The 27,334-nt window shown below is 40.8% G+C and overlaps 2 protein-coding genes across 3 annotated transcripts in view; one reads left to right on the forward strand and one right to left on the reverse strand.

The window, feature by feature from the left end:
- Positions 1-1,811: 1,811 nt before the first annotated feature.
- Positions 1,812-27,334, forward strand: part of PRSS12 (serine protease 12) — a 72,543-nt gene continuing 47,020 nt past the window's right edge. Inside the window, exons 1-4 of one of the 2 annotated variants that reach the window (XM_082600411.1) lie at positions 1,812-2,343; positions 18,443-18,581; positions 21,360-21,538; positions 25,258-25,408. In XM_082600411.1, the coding sequence (XP_082456537.1) occupies positions 1,854-2,343; positions 18,443-18,581; positions 21,360-21,538; positions 25,258-25,408 (959 nt within the window). In that variant the 5' untranslated portion in view covers positions 1,812-1,853. Of the gene's footprint in view, positions 2,344-8,261; positions 8,295-18,442; positions 18,582-21,359; positions 21,539-25,257; positions 25,409-27,334 lie in introns of those variants that run through there. The other variant, XM_082600410.1, reaches the window with a different exon arrangement.
- Positions 15,695-16,843, reverse strand: LOC309791589 (ADP-ribosylation factor-like protein 6-interacting protein 1; the record flags this gene model as incomplete). Its single annotated transcript, XM_082600470.1, has 1 exon — positions 15,695-16,843. The coding sequence occupies one exon, from the start codon at positions 16,841-16,843 to the stop codon at positions 15,971-15,973; it is 873 nt and encodes a 290-aa protein (XP_082456596.1). The 3' UTR covers positions 15,695-15,970.

The raw sequence follows: 27,334 nt of genomic DNA on the forward strand, positions 1-27,334 counted from the left end.
AAAAGGGGGACTCCTTTTAGAATTGTCACCTATTATATCAAGAATCTGTGATTGGTGAACACTGTCGACCCTACTAAAATAAGTAAATCAACCTCCCCCAGAGAAGGATTTTACCTTCACTCTCTTCCCCAAGTACAGTTTTAACTATGCTTTTGGAGTCAGAAAACTATTAGTTAAAAAAAAAAAAAAAGAAATAGTGGGTAAAAACATCTTGAATAAAGATTTGATAAATACATTCCTGGATTCCTAATATCATTCACTTGCCCACTTCTCTCTGAAGTCAAATTAAATGTTTCATTAATAGGAGTGAACAAAATTTAAAAAGAAACAACAGATGATTCGAAAAGATTAAACTAAGATAGATTATTATTTGAACTGGGGGAAGGAAATTAATTCAGTTTCTAACTGAAATCTAGGCTTTAACAATAATCGTTTAAGTCATGCTCAAGTTTTCTTCAGAGGGCAGTATATACTATGGGACAGTAGTTCTACCCCGCACTGAAACACGATTATGCCAGAAAGTAAAATATTGCCTTCTTTACGGCCTTCCTTTTTCTTGTTTAACTTCAGTGGCATAGTCAGGAACAACTGAAAGGGGAAATCCTAAAACATCCAGCTCCAGTGATTTTTTAAAAAATTCTAAACCAACTTTTTTTTTTTTTTTGGCGGCGGGAAGCTGTTGAAAGGGCTTTGCTAGGGTCGAGCTAACAGCTACAAAATTGCCGGCAGGCAGAGTCCACTTTGGAGAGGTGAAAGAGTAGGCTTAACTCAAGTCCCTTGCCGGGCAAAAACGAGGCAGGTGTTAGAGGGATGGCCTTTTTGGATAGGATGGAGACCCGGACGGATGAAGTCTTCTCTGGTTAGAAAGGAAATTTGGTCTTAAGAGGGCCTCACGGAATCCCAATAATAACCAAACAACTGGTGTTGTTCAGGGCACCGGTGGAAAGTGGGTGGCAGGAAGTAGAAAGGCTCAAGTTGTTTTCCCTGCGTCGGTTCAGGAATTTAATTTCAGCAAATGTTTACTGGAGCCTAATAAGTGTTGGCCACGGTGTTAAGCACTGGGATATAAAGCGGAACGGAACGTGGTCTTGTCCTTGAGGAGCTCACAGCTCAGGAAAACGGCTTCTGCATTCCAAGTCGGCTTTGATAACTTTCACCCCGGGACTTATCAAGGGAGAGTTGCAACTAAACCCATCCACACTTTTAACGATTTCAGAATAGAGGAAACGAGGCGCGGGGTGGAGGAGAGATGGCTGCAGGGGCTGGTGGCAGGCTTGGCAGCCGCCAGACGCGGGGCTCTGGTGGTGTCGCCTGCTGGCAAGGAGCGGCCAAGACCGTCCCCCTCGTTGGCACCCTCGGGCTTGGCTCGGGCACACTGAGGCCGCAGCGGTGCCATCAGGTGGTCCGGCCCGGCCGGGCGGGCTGACAGCCGGGAGCCAGGCAGCGGCCGCGCGGAGGTCCGGCTCCGGGGCGAGACTGCGCGCCCCGTGCCGGCAGCCAGGGGGCAGAGTTCCCGGGCCCGTGTCACTGCAGGCTACCTGGGGCTCCGGCCCCGCCACTGTCCGCCGGGTCCGCGTCTTCTCTTGGCGGGTTCTCTCCACCAGCCGGGACTCCGCGGAGCACAGGATTTCCCCGCCCGCGATCGCTCCCGAGGCGCAGGAGCAGAGGCACGGCCGGGGATCCGCGGCGGGAGGCGAGGTGGGGAGGGGAAGGCGGACCGCGCGCGGGGGACGGGAGGGGGCTCGAGTACGGGATTCCAGGGACGCGCAGCCCCGCCCTCGCCCCCTCCTCTCCTACCCTTCAGAACCCGCGGAGCAGGGGGAGTATGGAGCAAACGCCGCTGCTCTGGCACCATGACGCTCGCCCGCTTCGCGGTGGCTCTGATTTTCGGGGCGCTCCCCGGAGTGGTCAGCTTTGATCCGGTCCTCAGTTATCCCCTCCACCACCGCCATCGCCATTCGCCCCCTCCGGGTACCCAGTACCCTTATTACCTTCCTACCCAGCAGCGTCCACAGAGGACATCTCTGCCGCGCGTCCCGCGCCCCACGGCGGCGCTCCGGACCCCGCGCCTGCAGGCCCTCCACGCCCGGCACACGCCCGGGCCGCGCGCCGGGGACTGCCCCGCCGGCGAGCCCTGGGTCAACGTGACGGACTTCGGCGCCTCTTGTCTGCGCTGGGCAGAGGTGCCACCGTTCCTCGAGCGGTCGCCCCCGGCGGGCTGGGCTCAACTGCGAGGGCAGAGCCACAACTTTTGCCGGAGCCCCGACGGCGCGGGCAGACCCTGGTGCTTCTATGGGAACGCCCACGGCAAGGTGGACTGGGGCTACTGCGACTGCCGACACGGTGAGTGGCCTCGGGGCAGCGGCGGCGACTTGGACTGGCGGGGAGCCACCCTAGCTAGGAGAGGGCATTAGGTGTTCCTTGAAGAGAGAGAGTGAGAGGGGGTGCGATTGCGGGTTTGCCTCGCTCAGTGTGATGGTGGGCTGCCACTGAGTTACCATCCAGGTACCTTGGTACCTTGACTTTGAATTAGCAAGGCGGGCTTCGTGTGTGAAGGTTATTTGGGGCAATAGTTTCTCTGGAAGATGCTGCGCTCTGGGTTCCTGGATAAGGTCTTGTCTCTGCCGTGTGTGTGTGTGTGTGTGTGTGTGTGTGTGTGTGTGTGTGGCCGCGCACATGTGTTGGGAGGATGTGTGTTTTCTGGATCATCTTGCCTTCAGAATGTTACCATATTTACGTAGACGAGGCAAAGCAAAGGAGGCGATAGTTTCTAATTACTTGTTTTGGAAAGGGAAATATTAAATCTAATATGACAATCAATAACCTTCCCCCCCACCCCCGCCCCGACCCGATTTGGGAAAACGTGGTAAAATTTCTGCCTTACTCCCACCATTGACATATATTTGAAAAAGTTTGGCAAAATTTCCCAGCCAAAATACAACTTATCAAAATGATGTTCATGTTCTGGGGCACAGTGTGATAAATATCATCAATGAGTGAAGAAAAAAGAAAGGGAAAAGAGATCTGAATAGTAACTATCTTAGAGAAGAAGCAACCTGACATAGTCAAGTGCGGTTTTCAAGAGTGCCAGTATTCAGCTGTGTATGTTGTTTGTGGAAAATCGGGATCAATTGGTAAATAGATAAAGTTGGTAAGATGTTTTGGTTTTGTGGTAATAAAAGCATCACATTAACAGATTTAATGTAAGTGAATAATCGGCCTTTGAACAGTGCTTTGTTTTGAGTTGGTGTTTTGTTTAACATTAGGGCTTTTTTTTTTTCTTTAATATTTGTGGGAAAAAAAACCTTACATGTCCTTCAAAGTTTGGATTTTCTTTAAAAATTCTTTTTTTGGCAGCTCTCCATCCAAGCTGTGGGGCAGCGGTTTCACTAATTGTGATTCTGAGATATGTTGTACTTTGTACCTTTTGGAGGTAATTTGGAGGTTAACTTTCACAGGGCCATTCTTTCCCTTCAGAAATTGTTATTTATCTGTGCTTTCAATTGCATTAGTGCTTTGAGTTAAAGGAGAGTGATAGGAAGGTTAAGATCAATTATCCTTTATGCTAGAGAATGAAGTCATCACTATACTTGTGTTTCACAGACAGAATGCCAATGTGGCTGTAAAAAATTTGAGGTGATATCAAGCAGAGAGCCCTAGCATTGTTTCACTATTTACTGTAAGAGATTATTTGTAGTAAAATCTCATGTTTAGCCAACACTGACAGTTTTTTCATCTTTCTATTATTATATTTCATATTTCCTACTGTATATACATAGACATAAATAAATGTATTTCAGAGTTAAAACACTAGATCTATTGTTCTCTTCCTGACACATAATTCTTTTCATTTTATATTCCAAATGAGGAGAGTAGCTTGTTCATTGATTCTCCCCACCCTCTTGTGTTGAAAAGAGATTTAAACCTAACAGCAACGCACTCTTTGTGATTCCTTTATGTTCATAGTCAATTCTCACTAGACAGAACTCTGAACACTGCGTAATAGTGTGTGTACTTCCTGGAGTACAGTGGTTGAACACAAGAGAAACAAAAGAAAACACCCAAGATGGGAGATAAATTCTCCCCCCGCCCCCCCCAAAAAAAAGAAAAAGAAAAAGAAAAAAAAACCAGGACAGCAATCTGCTGGCTATGTAATAATTTAATTACTCTCACAGGCTTAGTCTTGCTAACCCATTCTGTCATTTATTCCTCACATTCTGATTGGATGTAACTCATACCTTCAAAATGACTGGCATATTCTGAACCTATGACTTTTTTCGTTCCACATTTCAGTTAAGAGTGTGAACAAAGCTGTCATGGAGTGGTGAAAAGAATTTGGAATTAATTGTGCTTTAGAAAACACTGGTGTCCGCTTTGGCTCTGCCAGTAGCTATGCAGTATTGAGTAAGACTCAACCCCCAGAGCTTTAGTTTCCTTATCCGGAGGAAGGCAGCTTTGAAACAGATTTATTCAAAGGACTTTCCCAGCACTGAGCATGTACCAAAACACCCCGGCCTGATAATAACAGGTAGGATTTATTGAGCATTCACTCTTTTTTTTTTTTTTTTTTTTTTTTGCGGTACGCGGGCCTCTCACTGTTGTGGCCTCTCCCGCCGCGGAGCGCAGGCTCCGGACGCGCAGGCTCAGCGGCCATGGCTCACGGGCCCAGCCGCTCCGCAGCATGTGGGATCCTCCCGGACTGGGGCACGAACCTGCGTCCCCGGCATCGGCAGGCGGACTCCCAACCACTGCACCACCAGGGAAGCCCGAGCTAATCATATATTAGTTTTCTCATTTAATTCTTTTATTATTTTTTTTAAACTATTTATTTATTTGGCTGAGCCGGGTCTTGGTTGTGGCACATGGGATCTTCGTTGTGGCATGCAGGATCTTTTTTTTTTTTTTTTTTAGTTGCGGCATGTGGGCTTCTTAGTTGTAGCACGCACGTGGTTTCTAGTTACCCGACCAGGGATGGAACCCGGGCCCCCTGCATTGGGAGCGCAGAGTCTTACCCACTGGACCACCAGGGAAGTCCCTCATTTAATTCTTATAGCAACATTATAAGATAGTGCACATTTCACTCCACAGCTCATTTTATTCTTTAATTATATAAACATGTAGAAATATCTGTACTGTCTAATGATCCTATTCTTGTAGTTTAAAGACTAGTTTAAAAAGAAAGAGAAAGGAAATTATGTTTGGTCCAATGTACATGATTTCCAGTCTCTTCTGACTTGAGAATATCCAGGGTTTTCTTTTTCTTTTCTTTCTTTCTTTTTTTTAACAAAACAAACAAACAAACAAAAAGGACAAAAGGAAAGAAAATTAATTGTAATGAAATCCCTCCTTTAAAAAATAAACTGGAGGCTAGAGTCATGTACTTGTTTGCATCGAGAGTAATGAGGAAGTTGGTGCCCCTGAGGTGGAGAGTTGGTTGAAACCAAGTTGAAGGGGTGGCAGGGGGATATCAGGTGAGCCGGGGCAGGGCATGGACACTCCAGTGGCTCAGATATCTGAGAACAAGAAAGACGATGCCTGGGCCCTGGTTGTGTGAAACTTGGAAATTAGTAATAAAGAATCATCTGGGGGATTCACCCTGAATCAGCCCTGGGAGTTAGTTCTTACAATGAGCATTAGAATCACGTGGGGGCTTATTCAAATGCAGATACCTGGGCTCTAGCCTTCAGAGACCCTGATTAAGTAAGCTAAGGAATTCCGCTCAGGAATGTGCATTTCTAATGAGCAGTCAAGGTGATTTGGAGGCTGAAGACCCTTTGTCACTGTCAGGGAAAACCATGGGAGGGCATCAGAACCCACCTAAGCTGTGTAGCGGTGCGTGATCATGTCAGCTGAGTCTACCATTCTGTGACTTCATCCCGCTAGATTTAGGATCAAGCATAAGGCAGGCCTATGGTAACTTTTTGTGTGGTTTTAGAAAATGGTTTTGTTTGACCAGTGTGGGATAATAACAACTTAGTTCACCAGAATATGATTATTAACTGAATGTGAGCCAGATTATTTTCACATGTCTATAGGAAGAATTAACAGGCAACTGATTCCCCCCAACAATACCTTGCAGTAATTTGGAGCTTCCTGACTAGAAAGAGGGATCCCTTTTCCAGTCTCCAGTTGGTGTGGCAGGTGGGGCAACTTGCGTACACTGTGCTAGGAGCTCCTCTTTGTTACAGGCAGACAAGTGGAACTCAACCATAGGTGACCGATGACTGATGGGTACAATAGGTATAATAAACGATAATGCTCTAATGATTGAGATTTTGAAACAGGAGGGAAGGGGCAGGGCACAACCTTTAAAAGAATGACGTAGCCATAGGACATGACAAAAACTGGGTAGACCAACTAGGTCCAAGATGGCGGAAGATTTGATTTCCAGTGGACCTTGAGCCTCATTATATGCTCACTGTAATATATTAGCATGCTAAATGACACACCCACCTGTGCCTTGGCAGTTCTGAGGCTGATCAAAGATCAAAAAGTGGTCAGTGGCCCAATTCCTGGAAATCACATCTTCCCACTCATTAGCCTATGAAATTACCCAGCCCATAAAAACTAACCACACCATATTTCAGGGCCTCTCACCCTCTGAGATGGCCCACACTCTATCTGTGGAATGTGTTTCTCTCTAAATAAATCCACCTCTTATCTATTACTTTGTCTCTCACTGAATTCTTTCTGCAACTAGACGTCAAGAACCTGAGCTGTGTGATCTCAATTAAAAGACCATGGGTTCAAGTCCCAATCTGGGTTTTGGCCGGGTTTGAGTCCCAGCATGCGGGTTCAAGTCCCAATCTGGGTTGAATGGATTCAATTTTACCAGAAAGAGTGATTCATAGATCTGACTTTTTGTCATGTCATGCAGATTAGTTCACCCAAATCTCCTGATTCAGATAGAGATAGCGGACTTGTGGGATGATACAGGCTGTACTCTTTGAAGTCCATCTGGTGTTTGAAGTGAAGGTTAATTTAAAAAGTTGGTAGAAAGCAGTCCCTTTTTAAACTTTTTTAACGCTGCATCTTGATTCTATGTAGCAGGTGCTGAAAAACATTTATTAGCAATAACAGGTTTGATACATTTCCTGGCTGGATTTTAAATATTGAGCTCACTCTGCTTTTCAGGCTAAGGCAGATATAAAATACTTTGATTTGGGGCATTATCTGACTTTTTACTAGTGTGAATTTTTTTTTTAAGAAGAAAATTAGATATCCACTTACTACTGCCTTTTATGAGTGATTATCCTGGACTCAAAAATACTCTCTCTCTCTGCATATATATGCAGTCCTTGGTGTGTGTGTGTGTGTGTGAAGGTAACCTTTGCAAAAGTAATTTGCTTTATAACTGTGAAGGCAAACCTAAATATCAAACAATAAGATATTACTCAGAGATCTCTTTATTCGATGGATACTCTGCAGCTCCTAAAGTGATAATAACAAAGATTGTCTATAAAAAATGGAAAAATGCTCACAATAATGTTAAGGGGAAAATATGGATACAAAATTTAGATACATTATGACTAACTGAAAACAAGGATGGCTGTGAAAAGTTTGGAAGAGGAAAGAGATGATAATTACGAACGTGGGTATGAGTGTGGCTTGGATCAGTTAAGGTGGTTTTGGTGGCAAAGAATAGAAAACCCAATTCAAAATGACTGAAGAAATAAGATTTGTTGTTCATATGACAAGAAGTCAGGCTCCAACATGGTACAGCTCTATTTCTCTGCTACTCTTGATTCCTTTATTTTCAAAGTGTGGCTTTTATCCTTAGGCTAATGGTTATTCCAGATTTCATATCGAGATAGAACAACTTGAGGAAGAAAGATAGAGCCCCCTCTTCATGTATGTCCAATTGAAAATGCAAGGAGACCTTCCCAGAATTCCACCCCCCCCCCCAGACTTCCTCTCGTATTTCATTGGCCAGACCTTCCTGGCACTATCTGGGAAGGAAAATGCAATTACCATGCTTGCCTAGATTAGTCAGGATTGACCTCTGAACACATGGGGACAATACTGGCAGGGAGAGGCAGGTAGTTATTGAGGAGGACCAACAGAGTCTGCCAAGAAGTGTGGTTGAGGTTTGTCCTTGTTGGCCTGCACCCCTCAGGCCTGCAAGCCCTGTACTTGCCCAGCCTCCTGACCGAAGAAAGAGCCCAGAGTCAGCGACAGAGACATCAGTGGTTTAATGGATGGGGGATCTTACATCTCTGAAGTAAGGTCCTGGAGCAACATCCCACCATGTGCAGCAGAGGGTGGGCAGGACATGGCAGCAGTCTTTGCTACAGGTGAGTGTGTGTGTGTATGTGTGTGTGTGTGTGTGTGTATAGGGGCCTGGGGGTGGGAGGAGTAGGGGTGAGGGTGGGGGATGAGGGGGTAGAGAGGGAGGTTACCAGTTACAGAGGGAATTGACATCAGGTTGGCTCATTGGTTACCAGGGAAACCAGCAGGGGAGCACGCCCCTCACCACCCCTTTGATAAGCTATCACAGTGGAGATGTTCTGATCTAAAAATTAAAACAGTCTCTAGCTGGAGTTGAGGCAAGTGTGTAGGTGTTTACTGTTAGGCTCTATGATTAAGAGGGAAGGTCAGCCACGTGAGTAGCGTGTAGGTGAAGCAGGGACTGGTTGAGCAGGGGATGAACAGAGAGCAGGAGAGCTGCCATCTTGGGTGGCCTGACCATACAGTCCTTATACAGGTATCCCCACTTTGTGAAAGTTTGCTTTACGCCACTTCACTTTTACAGAAGACCTACATTAGTACCTGTTTCTGCTAGAAAAGAAATCCAAAGAGAACTTTTGCTCTTATGAAAGAGCAAAAGGTGAAAGGTGAAAATTGAAAAGAGCGTTCAGTGTTTGTTTTGCAGTGAGCCATTATAGAGGCAGCACACACCCAGAGCAGTGAGAGTGGCGCCCCTAAGCTCCTTCTCCAGGAACTACGCTCAGTATCTCAGCATCAGGCTGCTGTCAGGCTTTGAGCTGTGTCTGTGAGCATCTGTGCTTTTTCTCAATTTATTTTGTGCATCTCTTAGCAAGATATGTCCTAAGGTTAGTTGCTTCTTGGCTTTATGCCATTTTGGCTTACAAAAGGTTTCATAGGAAAATTCTACTTTTGGATAGCGGGGAAAACCTGCATTGGGGAAACTTAATGCAATTAGAAAATAGTTATAAGTAACGTAAAAAATTACACCGTGAAATGCTTCACACATTTTTTTGCCATATGTAGATGAATAACATTTAGACAGTGATTTAACTGGTAGAGCATATTTACTTGTTTTAAGATGCTATTTGCAGCTCTAGCAATTTATGTATGAAATGAATAATTCCATTGTTAAGAATATGGAAGTTGGTTCAGTTGTTAGGTAAACAGTGTTTAATTCTAATTTTTAAACTTTTTCCCCCTTGAATTAACCTGTAAAGAAGGAAGTCCTCTGAAGCCTGTCCCTTTAGTCTGCATAGCAGACGAGAGTTTAGTTGTGCGCTATATGAACAATTGTTGTAGACTGCCTTCTACATGGTTGACATGCTGTTGTTAGAAAATCAGGAAATGTTGATTTTTGCCTCCTTTGTATCTAACTTTTCCAGAGCAGTCACCTCCTCTCACCTCTTCTTCCTCTTCCTGAAAATTAGCACAACAATATTAATAAAAATTTTATTGTTTGCAAAACACTAAAGTAATGAGATTTGCCTGCAAGAAGCCATGTATGCTCATTCAGCTTCATGCTTTTTATAAGGGTCACCAGAGAGACGCAAAGACTGAGAAATGCTGATTCTTGTAGAAAGGCAAGAGTAGATTTCATTAAACATTTACTGAGTTCACACTAGGGGTAGAATTTACAAAGATGAATAAGAAATCACCTGTGTCCTCTAGTTGAGGATGGCCACTCTCTGGTTGAGATGTCAGGAGAGTACTAAGCATTTTTATTACCTTTCCTATGATATGTACTTTGGGAGACAGCTACGATTACTATTAAGTGTAGTTTAATTTCATCATTCAGAGTTGTACAATAAAATGGTAATACCCATACCATGTGTTTATGTGTGGATAGTTCAGAGACAAACAATTTGTGGAATTTTCTGCTCCAGTTATTTAAATGCATGTATTGTTAGTGTACCATAACTTAACCTTGCATAGAGTCTTCTTTTATATAACATTATATAACATTTTAAACCCACGAATAATCGATAAGCTTTATAAATTTCTAATAAGCCCACTGTAAATGGGTAGAATTGCTTACAGAGGATATGCTCTCATTGTGAACCAGACCAGTTCCTATTTTTTTCTCAGTACTAAAGGTATCTACATGAATAATAAATGAACAATTAATATGAATTATAGATGTGAACTAATGGAGGCAAATATAGTTCAGTTGGGTAATAGTTCAGGGGAATGCTTCGTACGTTAAAAGATGATTTGATTTCATTTTGACATGGCATGATTTGAATAAAATCTATTTCGCAATGCTAAACTGGTTTCAGTTATGGGTAAATGTAATCATAGACAAAACAATACCTCAGTACCATCAAATAAGGTATAGGAAAAAAACCCATCAAAACTAACGTAACCCCCCCTACTGTTCTTGAAAAATTCAGCTAACTGCTGCCCAATTCATTTGTTTTTAGGGAGCGTGATTTTTTGTCTGTATTTTATAATTAAGATAGGAAATGATCATTTAGTATATTTTTTCCAGTGTTACCTTTGGTATAAGACAAAAGATTATGTTTCATTCTCAAATATGTGTACTAAATTGTCCAACATGTAATGGGCTTTTTTCTATTCTTTTAAATAGTTCATAAACTGAAATTTCTGCATTTTCAGCTTCAAGTATACTTTTTGTCAAGGATCTGAACAATAGCTTGATGTCACCAGCATGGATTCTTTCTGATTCCACCAGAACAATAGAAATGACTAAAAGTAATTACTTCGTGCCTCTCTGAAGTTCAGTAATAGATGAGAAAGGACCTGTGTGATAACATTAATTTTCTTTTACTCATTTATCAAACTGTGATTTTAAAAGATTTTTTAAATATTTATAATTAATTCTATTCAGAAAACACTACTGGGATGGATCTTTGTTTTTTGCTGTTTTTCTTTGTCTTCAAGTGAGTGCTATTCTATAAATATATTTTAAGGAGTTAACTAAATAGGCATGTCTTTTCATTTGATTTATTTTGGAATGAGCTGGATTTAAAGAACAAAGATAGCTGACCTATTTGGTTCCTTTCCTAATATTTCTTTTACGCCTCCTTGAAGTATGGAGTATGAGAAGGGAGGTTTTGCCAGCTGTCCAAGGAGGGGTAATACCATAATGGCTCTATTAGTTTGCTAGGGCTGTCGTAATGAGTACCACAAACTGAGTGGCTTAAACAAAGAAACTTATTATTTCACAGTTCTGGAGACTAGAAGTCCAAGGTCAGTGTCAGCAGAGCCATGCTTCCTCTCAAGGCACTAGGGAAAGATCTGTTCCAGGGCTGTCTCCTAGCTTCTGATAGTTCCTTGGCTTGTGGAAGTTAGCTGCAACCTTCAGGTGGCCTTCTCCCTATATGTGTCTCTGTCCAGATTTCTACTTTTTATGAGAATATAGTCATGTTGGATTAGAGCCCTCCCTAATGATCTCATCTTATCTTGATCATCTACAAAGACCCTATTTCCAAGTAAAGTCGCGGGTATTCATAGGCACTGGAAGTCGGTACATCCACATCTTTTGGGGGAATAGTATTCAGCCCATCACAATAGCCTTAAAAACTATAAAACCAATGAGACTTGTGAAGACAATTTTAATCTAGTTAGCTGTCCTTCTCTAGATTACCTTGTGTCGAGAGAGGCTGATAACATGGTTAAAGAGAACCCCTCGGGAATGTCTCTTTGTTTTAGGAATTCCTGTTTTTTAGCAAAGTTTAGCAAAGCAAATTTCTGTAACAAAAAACTTATATGTTCCTTTTCCTTTATAAAACTGGAGCTACATTTACATAGAAGAAAAGTAATAGTAAACTAAAATGACAGTAAGCTCAACATTTTTGGCAGGGAATTAAGGTAGTAGAATTCTTACCATTGTTGTGCACTGGCACATTTTGCCTTTAGGTAGCTGTAATAGCAGCAGACTGGTACAGCTGACTGGTTTTTGTTGTTGTTGTTTTTTGCAACAATTCATTTCATGAACTCTGGGGCTCCTCTCCATGGCGTGCCATCATGCATAGCTTCATAGTTCCAGACTTTCTTCTGTTACTGGTTTAGCCTATAAATTTGCAGTGCTTATTATAGTTGACCAAAAACCTCTGTTTGAGACTTCAACTTTTAAATTATTGTTATTACCACATTTTAAAAATAGGAATATTTAGAATAGAATATTTTCCATCAAATTGGCACATGAGAGACTTTAAGACTGTGCAGCCCTGGATTCACTGGGGTGTGGCCCAGAGGCATTAGCAGAGACTATGAGGGACATCGCAAAGTCCTGGGCTGGAGTAGGAGAGTGTGAGCGAAGGAGGACGGACCGATCAATTTTTGATAATAAGAGTCTGTGACAATGGAGCAGTATCGCCAAAGAATTGGTCTAGAATTTATCTGAAGGACTTTAGTATTAGTAAGGTAGCAATAGAAATAGAGTTTACCAGGCTATGAGCTTTGTGGATTGCTTTATTGTTTCATCCTCTCTCTCTCTCTCTGGTTTTTTTTTTTCCATTGAGCTAAGGGTATTCCCTCTTGTAATTGTGCACCTATAAATTTGTGCAAATATATAGTTCTCCTACAAATTTGTTCAGCCTCCACTGGAGGATCAGCCTCAAGTGTAGATCACCAGAAAGCCACTTCTCTCCTGTTGTGCAGTGTAGAGAAACTCTTCAGGCTGTCTTATGCTTCTGCCTGGCTAGTTTATCCCCATGTAATGTTTGGTAGATTAGTTGTAATAGTTCAAACAGAATGGTGAAAACCAACATGTCAGAATGCATAAACTGGTAGCTGAAGTATTGAAAGGTGCTTATTACATCACAGGGTCTTTGCTCAGATTGAGAGACAAGGGGACCATAGCAAGGGTGGGAATCTAGGAGGTCATGGCTCTGCAACTGCTCAGTTGATTGGGTCCATAGCTTACACATCCATAAATGAAGGGAAATGAATTACAGTTCAACCATCTCAACCATTCTAAGAGAGTCAATGAAGCAAGAACAGAGTAAAACCAAACCAAACAAAAACTACTGCCTGTCTTAAATGTGCATAGTGTGAATTGTGTGTTCATGCTTTTATTATTTTAGGCATATTATTAAGTTGATTTTTTTTTAAAAAAGCTCTCAAAAAATTATTAGAAGAATTGTGAACTTCACAGAATTACATACCAGTAAGAAATACTCACTTTGAGTTCAAGGTAGATGATTACTCAGAATATTTTGGAAATTTTTATGGCCTTAAGGAAAGGATAAACTATGTGGAGGGGCACTGCTAGGAAGGTGTGTGCCTTGGGGATGTTGGTGTTGGGAATGGATTCTGATAGAGAATTAATTAGTCATTGACATGCAAATTGCCTTTCCAGAATTGCAAATATTTGTCTTCATTTGTTAAAGGAAAATTGGATGAGCACTCCACCTTTCCTGCCATATAGCAGATGCAGCTAAATGAATCCAGGCTTTCACAGCATGTTGGGAGCATCTGAGAAATGATGGTGGAACTGATAGTTGACCTGGAAATTATTTCCAGTGTTATCATTTTCATTATAATGATGTTATGGTAACAATTATACTTTATGCAGAGTCTTTGCCTTCTCATTTGTAGATGCCTTAATCATTTAGATGATATGCATGCATCATTTCTTCTTGATAGTTTTTTAGTGATTTAGGCAATATTTTACATTTTATTATGATTACTTAACATGCATAAGTAGAGTTCCAGTTTGTTTTCATTACTAGAAATTTCTTCCACCGCTTTCACGTGAATAATTTGGTGGTGGTGGTGGCGAATTAATAAACAGATAATAGATTAAATATCATTTCAAATAAACATTTGTTTCAGGTGAACAAATGAATTCTTTGAAATAAACTGCTGGCATTTGTACTGTGCATAATATTATGTGGGTCTCTATAGAAGACATTTTGTGGTTAAAAAAATCATTAAAGGGCTTCCCTGGTGGCGCAGTGGTTGAGAGTCTGCCTGCCGATGCAGGGGACACGGGTTCGTGCCCCGGTCCCGGAAGATCCCACATGCCGCGGAGCGGCTGGGCCCGTGAGCCATGGCCGCTGAGCCTGTGCGTCTGGCGCCTGTGCTCCACAACGGGAGAGGCCACAACAGTTAGAGGCCCGCGTACCGAAAAAAGAAAAATCATTAAAGTTCGTTAAACTCTTCAGACATATTTCTTTAAAAATATTCTGCAGTTCACAGTTTTCACCGAGCTAGACAGGGCTTCCTCTTGCTTGGTCGAATTAAAGAAGTTTAGAATATATGAATGATTTTTAGATTATCTGCCATATGAACGACCCACACCCATGTTCTCTCCTGAATAATCAGGATTTGGTAGTGCTGTGTTTGCCTCCATTTATGATTGCCTTTTTTTTTTTTTTTTTTTTTTGCGGTATGCGGGCCTCTCACTGTTGTGGCCTCTCCCGTTGCGGAGCACAGGCTCCGGATGCGCAGGCCCAGCGGCCATGGCTCACGGGCCCAGCCGCTCCGCGGCATATGGGATCCTCCCAGACCGGGGCACGAACCCGTATCCCCTGCATCGGCAGGCGGACTCTCAACCACTGCGCCACCAGGGAGGCCCTATGATTGCCTTTTGTTCGACAATTTTGATACAAAATTGACACTTTGTCATGTGAAATAGGATATGTTTCTCTTAAATAGTTACTTATTATTTTTTTGGGGGGGGATTCCAGCTTTTTTATTTTTCCCCTTTTACACACAACAAAGTAGAAGAAATAATACAGGATTAAAACTGCAAAAGTAGTTAATTGGTAGAACACACATACACACAAAAATCTAGGAAGACAAGCTTATTTACAATGAGGAAACACATGTAAATTATGGTAGTTTGTATATGAAACATTAAAAAAGAAAAGTCAAACATATGCTACATGGGTGCCACTGTTTACAGCAATATTGAAGGGGAGAAAACAACACTTATTTAGGAACAGATATACCACAAGGTCCAGGTTTTACAGCATCAGTGCAATAAATTCACAAAACTATATTACAGCTAGTTAATCAGTTTAAGAATTGTTCCCAAATATGTCACATTTCCAGCCCTCGGACGTTCATTCCTACAGATTTCAACTATTCCATCTATGGGGACCAAAAGCAGCCAGTGTTACCATAAAATGAGAATCTTGAGGCTTACCTTTAAAGGCTTATTCTGGTCTTGAAAAACTGGTAGGATTTTCTACTGAAATGAATCTTGACTAAACACAGGATGAGTTTTGTTCTTTATTGGCTGGTCTTGGAGTGAAGGTCACAGACATGACTCTTAACCTATTATGTACTTTAGTTTCATTTAGCTGAAAATCTGAAATTACAACTATGCTAAAAATCCTAAATACCATCTTGCTTAAGCCTGCTACTAAGAAGCCCTTAAGGATGTACTAACTTCAAGTTTAAGTGCACGGGAACAAGAGTTCTAAGCCTGTCAGATTACCCATTTGGGAGGAAGGATCAATGCTTCCAACAAATTGCTAAATTCTGCACAAAGGAGAAGCCAACACAGGCTATGGAATTACTTTCATTTTATTCCATGAGGATTCTTCTCCCACAGTATGGAAACAGAATGAGGAATGAATCTTAACTGGTCTCTTCATCAGAAGTGGTAAACTTGGTTTCTATATTCACGAAGCCATACAGTTGTTTAAGCAGAGTGTGGAAGTAGACAGTAGAACCAGCTTCCTGTAGTCACAGACCACTATCTTGTATCCAGCTAAAGCAAAGATCAACTTGAACAGTTATCCCAGGCCACTGTTAACTGTACTAAAGGATGAAGTTCACCACTATATTATTTTAAAAGTAAGAGTTCAATTAACCCTGGGTGAGAAAAACCAAGACAAGTGGTAATGACGAATGAGTTGTCCATATAAGGCCAGCTGATGAGAACACACCCATGAAGACACTGGGCATAAAGCCTTACTTGGCAAGTCAGAATTTCTTCTAAGGGCAGAATGAGGGACAGCAAAGAGCTACATCTGTAACATTTGAGTATCCAGACAGCATAACAGACACTGTCCCCAAGGACACCATTAATCACACTGAATAAAGCAGATATATTATTCATTTTTCTTTTCTTTTTGAGAAGCTTGTTTATCTCTCTTTTGGCCATTCCAGTGTACTTCGAAATGATTCCATGTTGGTTTAGTCCAGGAAGCAAGAGTAAGGAAGTCACTATCAGGTAGGTGAGAAGGAGATTGTGGACTTGCTGTCCCACCCAAGCAACTGCAGCAAGAGAAATGATCATGGTCATGAAGTACATTTTAGGCTTTTCTTCCTTTAGCGTAAAGAGGCGTTTCCACCAGCCCACAACTCTGCATCGAGTTTTTACTAGATTGCTGCAAATTTCATGGAATCTCTGCTGTTGCTCAGTGATCCATTTATTGGAGCCAAAAATTCTAGGCACTAGAATGGGAATAAGGTAGTCAGCCAAGCACAAAAACATAACAAAACAGGAAACACCTGACAGAACGGATGGATCTAGATAGTAGGTAGTCAGAAACACCAAAAAAAACACACCCATGATGGCAGGTGGAAACCAGGCTCTTTCCCATCGGAGGACTTTATCTGCCATCAGCATCACTTCTCCCCATCCTTGCAGCTGCTCTTCCAGATTTGCAGTCTCTGCAGCCAGCAGGTTGGTGCTGCTATTATCTCCTGCCATTGTTCCTGAGGTGCCCCCTCAGAGAGTGCAAGACGCCCCCCAAACCCGGCCTTCCTCAGAGGCACTCACGATAACCCTCAATAGTTACATTTTTTAAGGATGATTATGTGGAAAGTAATAATGGTAGGTGACTAGGCTAGTGCAAATGAAATGTATGGATGATTTGTGAATCTAATGTTTTCGGAAAATCATTATAAAGCCATACATAATGACTTTGAAGTATGCAAAACATGCCAGAAAATTTTGGTAGAATTTAATTTCTTAATTTCTTTACCTATGAAAAAAAGGCCATCCTAAGCAACTTTTCACAGAATTTTATGAAATTTTTAAGTTGTCTGAGTTTGATTCTATCTCTGCAAGTGTCCCAATTGCTGCCCGTCAGTCAGTACCCACTCTGAAAACCAATGACCATGAGAAGAGAAATGTAGGCCTTTGATCCACACTTCTTTAAAAAAACTGAAATATATTTGATGTATGATATTATGTTAGTTTCAGATGTACTGATAGTGATTGGATATTTGCATATGTTATGAAATGATCACCACAATAGGTCTAGTAACCACTTTGATCCACACTTAAGGGATAAGACATAAAATATTATTTTCCCCAGGGGTGCTTGAATTTAAATTTTGACTTTTAAGACTGAAAAGAATGACTCAAATTGTGGACTGTGAAGCAGCTGAGTGGGATGGTATGTAAGGGGAAGTGAAGTTCCAGGGCCATTCAGTTACACCAAACTACTTTACTTAGCGGCAGTTTCCCTAAGACTAACTTTAGGCAATGTTTTCAACACTTAACACTTTTCTGAACTTATAGACATAAGCTTTAGACTTGTCACGAGTAGTGCTGGAGGCTAAAAGGGGAAAAGCATTTTATTCTTCTTTAGTGGAAGAACAAATCAGATAGAAGGAAGATATAACAGCCAATAACAGGTAATTTATAAACAGAACATTGAATTTAGTTTCTCTGTTTTTTTTAATCTGTGACCTCATGTGAAGATGGAAAGTGATCCATAAATGATAAGAACTTAACATGTGATGTGATCTAATACTTGGGATGTAATTATCAGCCATTAGTCATAGTCTTTCAATTTTTCCCTTTGAAAAATCATAATTGGACTTTGTTTGCCTAGATAAAAGAAAGTATCATTAGCATTGACATCAGGATGTTAATTACCAAAAACAAAAAAAGAGCCTGCTAGGGCTTCCCAGGTGGCTCAGTGGTTGAGAGTCCGCCTGCCGATGCAGGGAACGCGGGTTTGTGCCCCGGTCCGGGAGGATCCCACATGCCGCGGAGCGGCTGGGCCCGTGAGTCATGGCCGCTGAGCCTGCGCGTCCGGAGCCTGTGCTCCACAACGGGAAAGGCCACAACAGTGAGAGGCCCGCGTACCGCAAAAAAAAAAAAAAAAAAAAAAAAAAAAAAAAAAAAAAAAAAAAGGGGGGCCTGCTAAATCCTCATTTAAAGAAAGAAGCACATGCTGTGAACAGTGAGAAACTGGATCTCTCACCACTTCAGTGGAAAAATCATGTTATCAGTATGTTCAGTATGTTCAAATGATTATTTGCTATTAAAGGATTTTGGGATTCTTTTCCACTTTAGGGTCAGTCCGACTTCATGGTGGCAAAAACGAGTTTGAAGGCACAGTAGAAGTATACGCAAACGGAGTTTGGGGCACAGTCTGTAGCAACCACTGGGATGACTCTGATGCATCGGTTGTTTGTCACCAGCTGCAGCTGGGGTGAGTTCGCCCCTCCTTGACCAAATCTGTCTGATGATATCTGAGAGGAATGCTGGGCACCCATCGTTACTGTGGAGAGGTTACATCTTCCTTCCTCATTCTCATTTTTCTCAGAAGAGATGTAAAGAAAGGGCCCCAAATGGAAGGAGTAGTTCTTTTACATACAAATGCACTTCACTTGTTACTAGCCCTACTGAGTAGGAAATGCGCAAATGCTAAGTGGTCCAAAGTTCAAAGCAGCTTTTGGCCTTTGAGTTTAACAAAATAATTGTTCAGTGCTAGGAAGCAAGGAATTTGGCCCTAAGAGTTTTACTTTCTCAGCAGCCTGTGCAGCCTGAAGTTGCTGTCATTTGCTTTTAACTTTCTACCTTGAGCCACCCACAAATTCCTTATGTGTGTATGTGAAGGAGGTGAGGGTCACTCGTGCTTTCATCCCATGCTGGGTAAGGGGTGATATCCTGGGACATAGATGTCTGTGCCAAGGAGGACCTGTAATAGATGGCAGCTTCGCTCAGCCCCGGCAGCATCCACTGTCCTCTGAGAAGCTGCCTGCCCTTCCAGGACTGTAGGCGCACTTAAAATAGATTGGTGTATGCTGACGCCCACCAGGCCCTGCACCTTTATGCCTTGTTTCAAGGGATTTCCCAGGGGCAGAAGGTTACATTTTGGAACAAACGTTTTTGGTTTTTGTTGTTATTCTTATTGTTCTGTTTTTGTCTCATTTATTTTTTCGAAGTATACATGCCCTATATTTTTCTTGGTCTTTATCACCAGAGATCTTTAGAAAGCATGGAAAAGATCTTGTTATGAAGGTTAAAAGAACTGAAAGAAAAGTTTTCCATTTGCAAATATTTTGGATTAATAATCAGAGAGTAGTAATATCTAATGGGATGACACAAATGAAAATGTTAGTCAACTCCAGTCAAATCAGTAAGAATTAAATAAAATTAATTAATTATTTATTTTCGGGCTTCCCTGGTGGCGCAGTGGTTGAGAGTCCGCCTGCCGATGCAGGGGACGTGGGTTCGTGCCCCGGTCCGGGAAGATCCCACGTGCCGCGAAGCGGCTGGGCCCGTGGGCCATGGCCGCTGAGCCTGCGCGTCCGGAGCCTGTGCTCTGCAACGGGAGAGGCCACAGCAGTGAGGGGCCCACGTAGAGCAAAAAAAAAAAAAAAAAAGGGTTGGAATAAATCAGGATAAAAGAAGGAAGAAGGGGAGAGACTACAAAGTGTTAATGGTGTTTAGGATGTTAATTACTGATTTTATCAATGAGTATTTTGTCTGGCAAACAGTCACTGGCAGGTGGGCAAGTCACAAAAAATGTTGACTTGCTGCTTTTTCTTTTGAGGGCCTGGAGATGTAACAAATTTGTAGGCTGGTGTCAGTATCTTCCTTTATGTACATTTCTACCTGTGCTTTTATTACCCTGAAAATCAGGGAAGAATAAAATTTTCTGAGATTCTGACATAAAACAAAAAAAAGGTACAAATAAACTTATTTACAATACAAAACAAATAGAGTTACAGATGTAGAAAACAATCTTATGGTTACCAGGGGATAAAGGGGGGAGGGATAAATTGAGAGATTGGGATGGACATAGACACACTACTATATATAAAATAGGTAACTAATAAGGACCTTGTATAGCACAGGGAACTCTACTCAATACTCTGTAATGACCTATATGGGAAAAGAATCTAAAAAAGAGTGGATATATTTATTTATATAACTGATTCACTCTGCTGTACAGCAGAAACTAACACAGCATTGTACATCAACTACACTCCATTAAAATTTTAAAAAAATAAAGAAAAAAGAAAACAAGAACATTGCAATGGAGACATGAATTACAGTGGTAGGTTACTAGTCTCTTGATTGATGAAAGAATGTAAACTATCTTTCTGCAAACATAAACTTCAGATAAGCTGATCTGATTCCTTCTATCATCTCTTAGTAGTCCATTAATAAAAAAGGATTGCACAATAAGAGCAGGGCAACCCAGCTTTATTGCTGTTAAGACACATTCATATTTTGGATAAACCCCAAATATTTACTGTTTGGTTAATGGAAGCTGTTGCATGAAGACAGTTCTAGAGATTATCATGTTATTCGGATAAGCATTTAATCTTTTAAAGGTGTAATACCAGTTTTGTACATATCAGAGTTAAAAATATGTAGATTATATGAGTTATTATCTTATTAATTGGTTTCAAAGTCTTGCTAGCAAATACTATATATAAAGTTTAAAAAATATGAATGGATTGCCTCTCTTGATACTATCTTGCTTAGACGTGGTAATAATAATTGTTTTGAAAACGAAAGCCTGAAATATTGGAGTAGGAAAGACTCTTCAAGCATCCAGACTTCTTTTACATATCAGAAGGTGGAGCTTAGAGAGACTTTAGAGTGATTTGCAGCTGAGTTCAGACTAGAATCCAAGTCCCACTGGGCCACATGACACACTTCTTCCACAAAGCCACCCAGACTCCCTTTTTATTTATATCTGTAGTGTTTGCCCATTTTCTTCTAAAATCAGCCATAGATAGTAAAGACACATGCCTACCATTAGTTATTCAAGATTAACTTAGAAGATTACCATAGGTAATCAATCCAAGTTCTGATCTGATGTTTTGATTTGCTTGAAATTTACATAATGCATTATGTTTTTCTTTTTCTTCCATATCTGTCTTTATTGATTTCTTCCATTTTTAAAAGTCCTAGTGCTTTGATAAAAATTAGCCTACATTTGATAAACCTAACCTTATCATTGTACTTACAGAGGTAAAGGAGTAGCAAGACAAACCCCATTTTCTGGACTGGGCCTTATTCCCATTTATTGGAGCAATGTCCGTTGCCGAGGAGATGAAGAAAATATACTGCTTTGTGAAAAAGACATCTGGCAGGGTGGGGCGTGTCCTCAGAAGATGGCAGCTGCTGTCACGTGTAGCTTTTCCCATGGTAAAACAAAATATTTATTCTCTTGCTTTACTGTTATTGTGGTTTCAGCCTGATTCCAGATGATAAAAGTGTCTCAGTTAAATCATTTCCTAAAAGAGTTTAAATACAGACCTAAGTGGAATCATCATAGTCTGTCTCCAGTCTAATTAGATAGTCTTCAATAGGATTTCATCTAACAATTGGATTTCCATTTGACCTCACTTTTTATGTATTTTCTGTTTTATCTAATTTGCTTATAGAAGTATTATATACTGTATATGAAAACACTTATTTTAGTAATGGAAAATTGTGATGTAATCAAGTTAAAAGTCATGTTGAAACCAAACTTAAAATACAGCAATTACAACAAAATATTCTCACTTTATAGAATGGAATAGAATCATGGTACCAGTGTTCTTTTTTGAGTTGTAGACGGCACATTTCATAAACAAATTGCTTCCTTGGATAAGGGCTCCTTCTAAGCACCATATACTAGGCATGAGGTGATTAGAGTATGGTTTCAGTATACAAGTATGCATATGTTCATGAGAAAAGGAAGCAGAGGAGGGAATAGCTGCCTTTCACAATGGCAGATGGGTTTTCTGGGGTCCATGGTTGTTTTAATGTGTGACCACAACCTGAGGCTACCACACTGTCACAGTATCCCTTTTGCATTTTCCTTGGAGACAGCAGCCTGACCAGATGTCCCAGGTCTTAGAATGCCAGCAGCCAGCGCAAGGCAGTGGTTTCTGTTTGAGTTCAAGTATCAGGGGAGGAATTGAAAAGTTTCCACCGCAAAACATACAGAGACCCAATTTAGGGTCATTCCTGTGAACTGGCTGGAAGAACCAGTGGAAATGGTACAGGATATGGTACAGGTGTGTGCTCGGAGAGCTACAATCCTTTTGTGGGTAGGCAAGGTGCATGTTACATCTTTGGTTTTTTTTTTTTTTTGCATGTTACATCTTGATGTCTTGTAAGTTTTTCCTTTTCTTCTTTTGCCTCTCCACCTTTGGGTAATGCTACTTTTGGCAAATACGTGTTTACACATTGCTACATCAGGGATGCTGTGAATTGGGCTAAACAGTGCACTGCGTTTCGTAGATATTGCTTGCATTCTATGTTCAACCCAATTGATAAAATATGTTTAACATTTTTCAAGTAGTGAAGTAAAATCTTGAAAACAATCTCTTTTTTCCAGGATCTCTATCTACTTTAAAAAAAAACCTAATTCTACTCTTTGTGATCTGTCCACTTGTTTATTCTCTGGTTGCAAAGATAAATTTAAGGTCCGTTGTAAGCATATATAAAACATAGAAGGTTGAGATAAATTAGAAGTGAGAGTGAAAAAAGATGCTTTTATGGTAAATTAAATGAGAATGTGAAAGCAAATAGCTCAGCAAACATGGAGTCTATCTTAAGGCATAGCAGTAGACTTTTAATACATTCTTTTAGTTTGGAATTTACATTTGGCGTCTAGTACTTTTCCAATGCTTACAAAGTAGAAGATCGTGTGTGAGTACTGGACACAGGAAATAGCAATCTAAATGAAACATCTGGGAGTTTTATTTATCCATATGTTAAATATGAGTCAATTACTTCACTGAAATCTTTTTCAAATGCTTTTTTTGCTTTTTTTTTGTATGTGTATTTGTTGGGAGGATGTGAGATGTTGACTAAATTTTGTCTTTGAGCTTCTCTATATTTTCACAATTACTTATAGAACCAGTGGAAAAACTATATGTTTTAAAGTAAAACATGACCTTAAAAAAATGTAAGGTAATATGCGATAATGTTTCTAGGTTGTAGGTGATTTTAAATTTCCTCTTAAAAAATTTTGTTTTTCTGTTTTCTCCAAGCTTACCATGGAGATGCGGGGAGGGGAGGTAGAGGAGAATATAATAATTTAAGAAATTTATACATTTTTTTCCATCATTTTTTCTATATTTTCCAAGCTTCTTAAAGGAAAAATAAACATAATAACATGCAAATTTAAGTTTATTAGCATAATTCAGTGATCAGTCATTATAAGAAGCTAATATACAATAATGAGACCAGTTATGTTTATTAAACCTGTCTTTTATCCTTTTACAAATTACAAGTGCTAGTTGACATGTAAGAAAACTATATTACAAGTATTAATATATGAGTAGATGCAAATGTTCACTTTTCTAAATCCCTCCTCAAGTGTGATATTTGAATATAAATATGAAAGTCCAAATACCATTTATTGACGCCACTAACACTGTGGAAGAATTAGGAGCATATTTCATGTGGATAAATGATGAACATTTGGCAAAAGTTGCAACTAAATTTCCTGACAGGGACCCAGGCTGTTCTGAATCTTTTACCATCTCACATCCTTTATTCCAGAAAAAGTAGACTGCAACACTGTTTCCCCAATACATACAGCTTTGTGCTTCTATGTTTCTGTTCATACTGTTCGTTTTGCCTGAACTGCACTTCCCCCGTGTCTGACTTCTGAAATCCCATCCATCATCTTGGTCCTCTTCAGCTACCAACTTCTTCAGAAGAGATTCTCTAATTACCCCCACTGGTGAGCAAGCAGCCCTTGCACCTGGACCCCTGCAGGGTCTTCTCGATGCTGTCTCGTCTGTACTCACGTTGTCCATGTCCTGAGGCAGTATACTTCTTGAGGGTAGTGTCTGTGCAGTGCCTTTCTGCCTAATACCCGTTTAATAAACTGAATTGAATGAACAGATATTGCTAATTATTTTTCCTTGTTTGGGATATCCTTTCTAGGCTTTTAGTTATCACTTGCCAGTCCACTCAGTCAACAAATATTTTTTACATGCCTCTGTATAGCTGGGTATCTGAGGTACACAGGCAAAAGGGAAGGGCATTCCCTGTGTCCTCAATTTTAGACCAGGATAAACAGGGAGAAATTCAGGGACTTCCCTGGTTGTCCAGTGGTTAAGGCTCCATGCTTCCAATGCAGGGGCCCAGGGTTCGATCCCTAGTCAGGGAACTAGATCCCGTATGCCACAACTAAAAGATCCCGCACGCCACAACAGAGACCTGGTGCAGTGAAATAAATAAATAAGTATTAAAAAAAAAAAAGAGGGAGAGAGAAATTCAGAAATGGATGAAGCTAGATAAGGGCACTGTAGACTACAATACAGAATTTGCAGTGGGAATCCTCTGGTGGTTCTTCACCGAGTATGAACTGACTCATACCTAAATGAATTTTCAATATTGTTTTTTGAAGGTGCTGGTTGTGATGTCCACCAACTTGTTATAATGTGTTAGATGTTAACTTTGTCTTGATTTCTATGTAAATGTAAAAGTATTTCTATGCTGAAAACAAGTATCTTATAGACATAAGTGACATTCTTAATAATTACATATTGGTAATGCTCAAGTTACTGTAAATAAAAAACCAATGCCACCACCACAATGGTGGCAGCAACCCCGTAAAAATCAAATGGGTTTCCAATAACTGCAGTTTTGAGTGTGTCTTTTCTGGTTTCTGAGGTCCTTGGGGGAAAGTGAATTTAGACTATTTCTTCTTGAGAGCTATTTGTGTGAGCGTAATTCAAGTTGGAGTATTTTAATTGGTAGAGAGTACCATAAAATATATTAGACATGTGTGGGTATGTCCATATCACTTAATAAATATAACTTAATTATAGAGAATGGCAAAGAAATAAACTATACCTGATCTTCTCACCCGGTGTGAATCCGTAGGTTTACTTTGTTGTTAATTTCACGTTGTGCAGGCCCTGTGTTCCCCATCCTACGCCTTGCTGGGGGGAGTAGTGCGCGTGAGGGCCGAGTGGAGCTCTACCATGCGGGTCAGTGGGGGACCGTCTGTGACGACCAGTGGGATGATGCAGATGCAGAAGTGGTCTGCAGGCAGCTGGGCCTGAGGTTGGTCTTTCTTGTTCTTGTTTTGTTTTGCTTGAATTTTTGAGTTTATTATTTCCATACCCAAAGGTAGATGTGTTTAAATTGCAGATTTCTTTGAACAAATGGAAAAAGCCACCTTCTGATCTTTGTATTAGGCTGTAGGCTCCCTGAAGAGAATGGTATGTACTCTTAGGTCTAACCTATTTGTATCTGAATTCAGCTGATTTTATATCCCTAAGAATCTAAGCCTTTTACCACTTTTCATCAGGAGCCTTTACATTACTCCCAGGTAATGACTAGCATTGTCAGCTGCAGCGACTTACCAGAGTCATATGATAAAACTAGTTGTTAGGCTTTAACTGAAGTTCAATTCCTTTCCCCCAGACACTGTCTAAACTTTTGACCTTTGCCTCCTTATTTGTGAGGTATGTGCTTAGAACAAAGGATGTTTATTAGTGTACAAAGGAAATAATTCCTATGCAGGATATGGCAATGAAGCATGTGCGATAAAAACAACAATATGAAAACCAACATTAAATGTTGCTTTAGTTGTGATTATTTTGGAATAGTATGTTATAATTTTGGATCCTCTAACCCCTGTCTTTATAGTGATTTTGAACATTGATATAGCAAGCCTAAAAGTTTCTCTAAAATTATATTAGGGAATCTTTTGAAAGTTGATATTTTACTTTAAATTAGAAAAAAAATTATTTAGCATGTCGTGGCAGGTAGGGGTGGGTGGATGTGGAGGCTTTTAAAGCTTCTCTATGTATCCTTTTGTCGATTTAAGCATAATCTTTGACACTAGAGCATGAATTTTGTACCTTGAACCATCTACTGTAATTTTTTTGCAATTGTTTTGCAGCTGACCCCCCTATTTTTCAGAACTGTATGTTAATATTGAAGTATTTTAAATTAAAATAAAGACGTTTCAACATTTTACCTCTAAATACTTCAGTATGCATCTCTTAAAAATAAAAACATTGTCCTACATAGCCAAATTATCATTATCACAACTAATATAAATGGTAATCATTCTTAAATTGTCTAATACTCTGTCATACTCAAATTCCCATAGTTGTTCCCACCATGTCCTTGACAGATCGTTTGTCCACAGCAGAATTTAGCCCAGGACCTTGCAGTGCATCTGGATGTTAAGTCCCTGAAATCTCTTTTAATCTAGAACGGCCTCTTGTTTTTCATGACACTGTCTTGTTGAAGAGACCAAAAACCAAGCCAGTTGTTTTGGAGACTATCCTACCTTCTGGATTTGTCTCATTTCTTCCCCCTGGTATCATTTAGCCTACTCCTCTGGTTCTTGTAACTCTTGAAATGGGAGGCTAGGTCCAACAGCTTGATTAGATCCAATCAATCAAGTATTTTGGCTAGAAACCATCACAGGTGATATGTTCTCATCTTGCACCTCATCAGGAGTCACAGAACAGCTCTGGTTTTCCCCACTGATAAGGATAAAGTTAAGCACTGAATTAAAGTGGCATCAGCCTAATCCTTCACTGTAGGTTACATTTTCCCCCTGTAACTGATTCTGCAACCTAAATGCTCTTTCACAGTTTATGCATGGGAAAGGAATAAGCATGCAAAATCCTGTGTCCATAGGGCTTATAATTACTGGTGGTGTATTATCTGACTGGTATGATCATTTTCTTTGGATGGGTCAGGAATAGGGCCAACTAGCTATTTTTGAGAAAAACTGTTATTAATCATTAATTTTTTTTTTTTTTTTTTTTTTTTTTTTTTGCGGTACGCGGGCCTCTCACTGTTGTGGCCTCTCCCGTTGCAGAGCACAGGTTCCGGATGCGCAGGCTCAGCGGCCATGGCTCACGGGCCCAGCCGCTCCGCGGCATGTGGGATCCTCCTGGACCGGGGCACGAACCCGTGTCCCCTGCATCGGCAGGCGGACTCCCGACCACTGCACCACCAGGGAAG

Source organism: Mesoplodon mirus (assembly GCF_964341445.2).
Source record: "Mesoplodon mirus genome assembly, chromosome: 2".
NCBI classification, from domain to species: Eukaryota; Metazoa; Chordata; class Mammalia; order Artiodactyla; family Ziphiidae; genus Mesoplodon; species Mesoplodon mirus.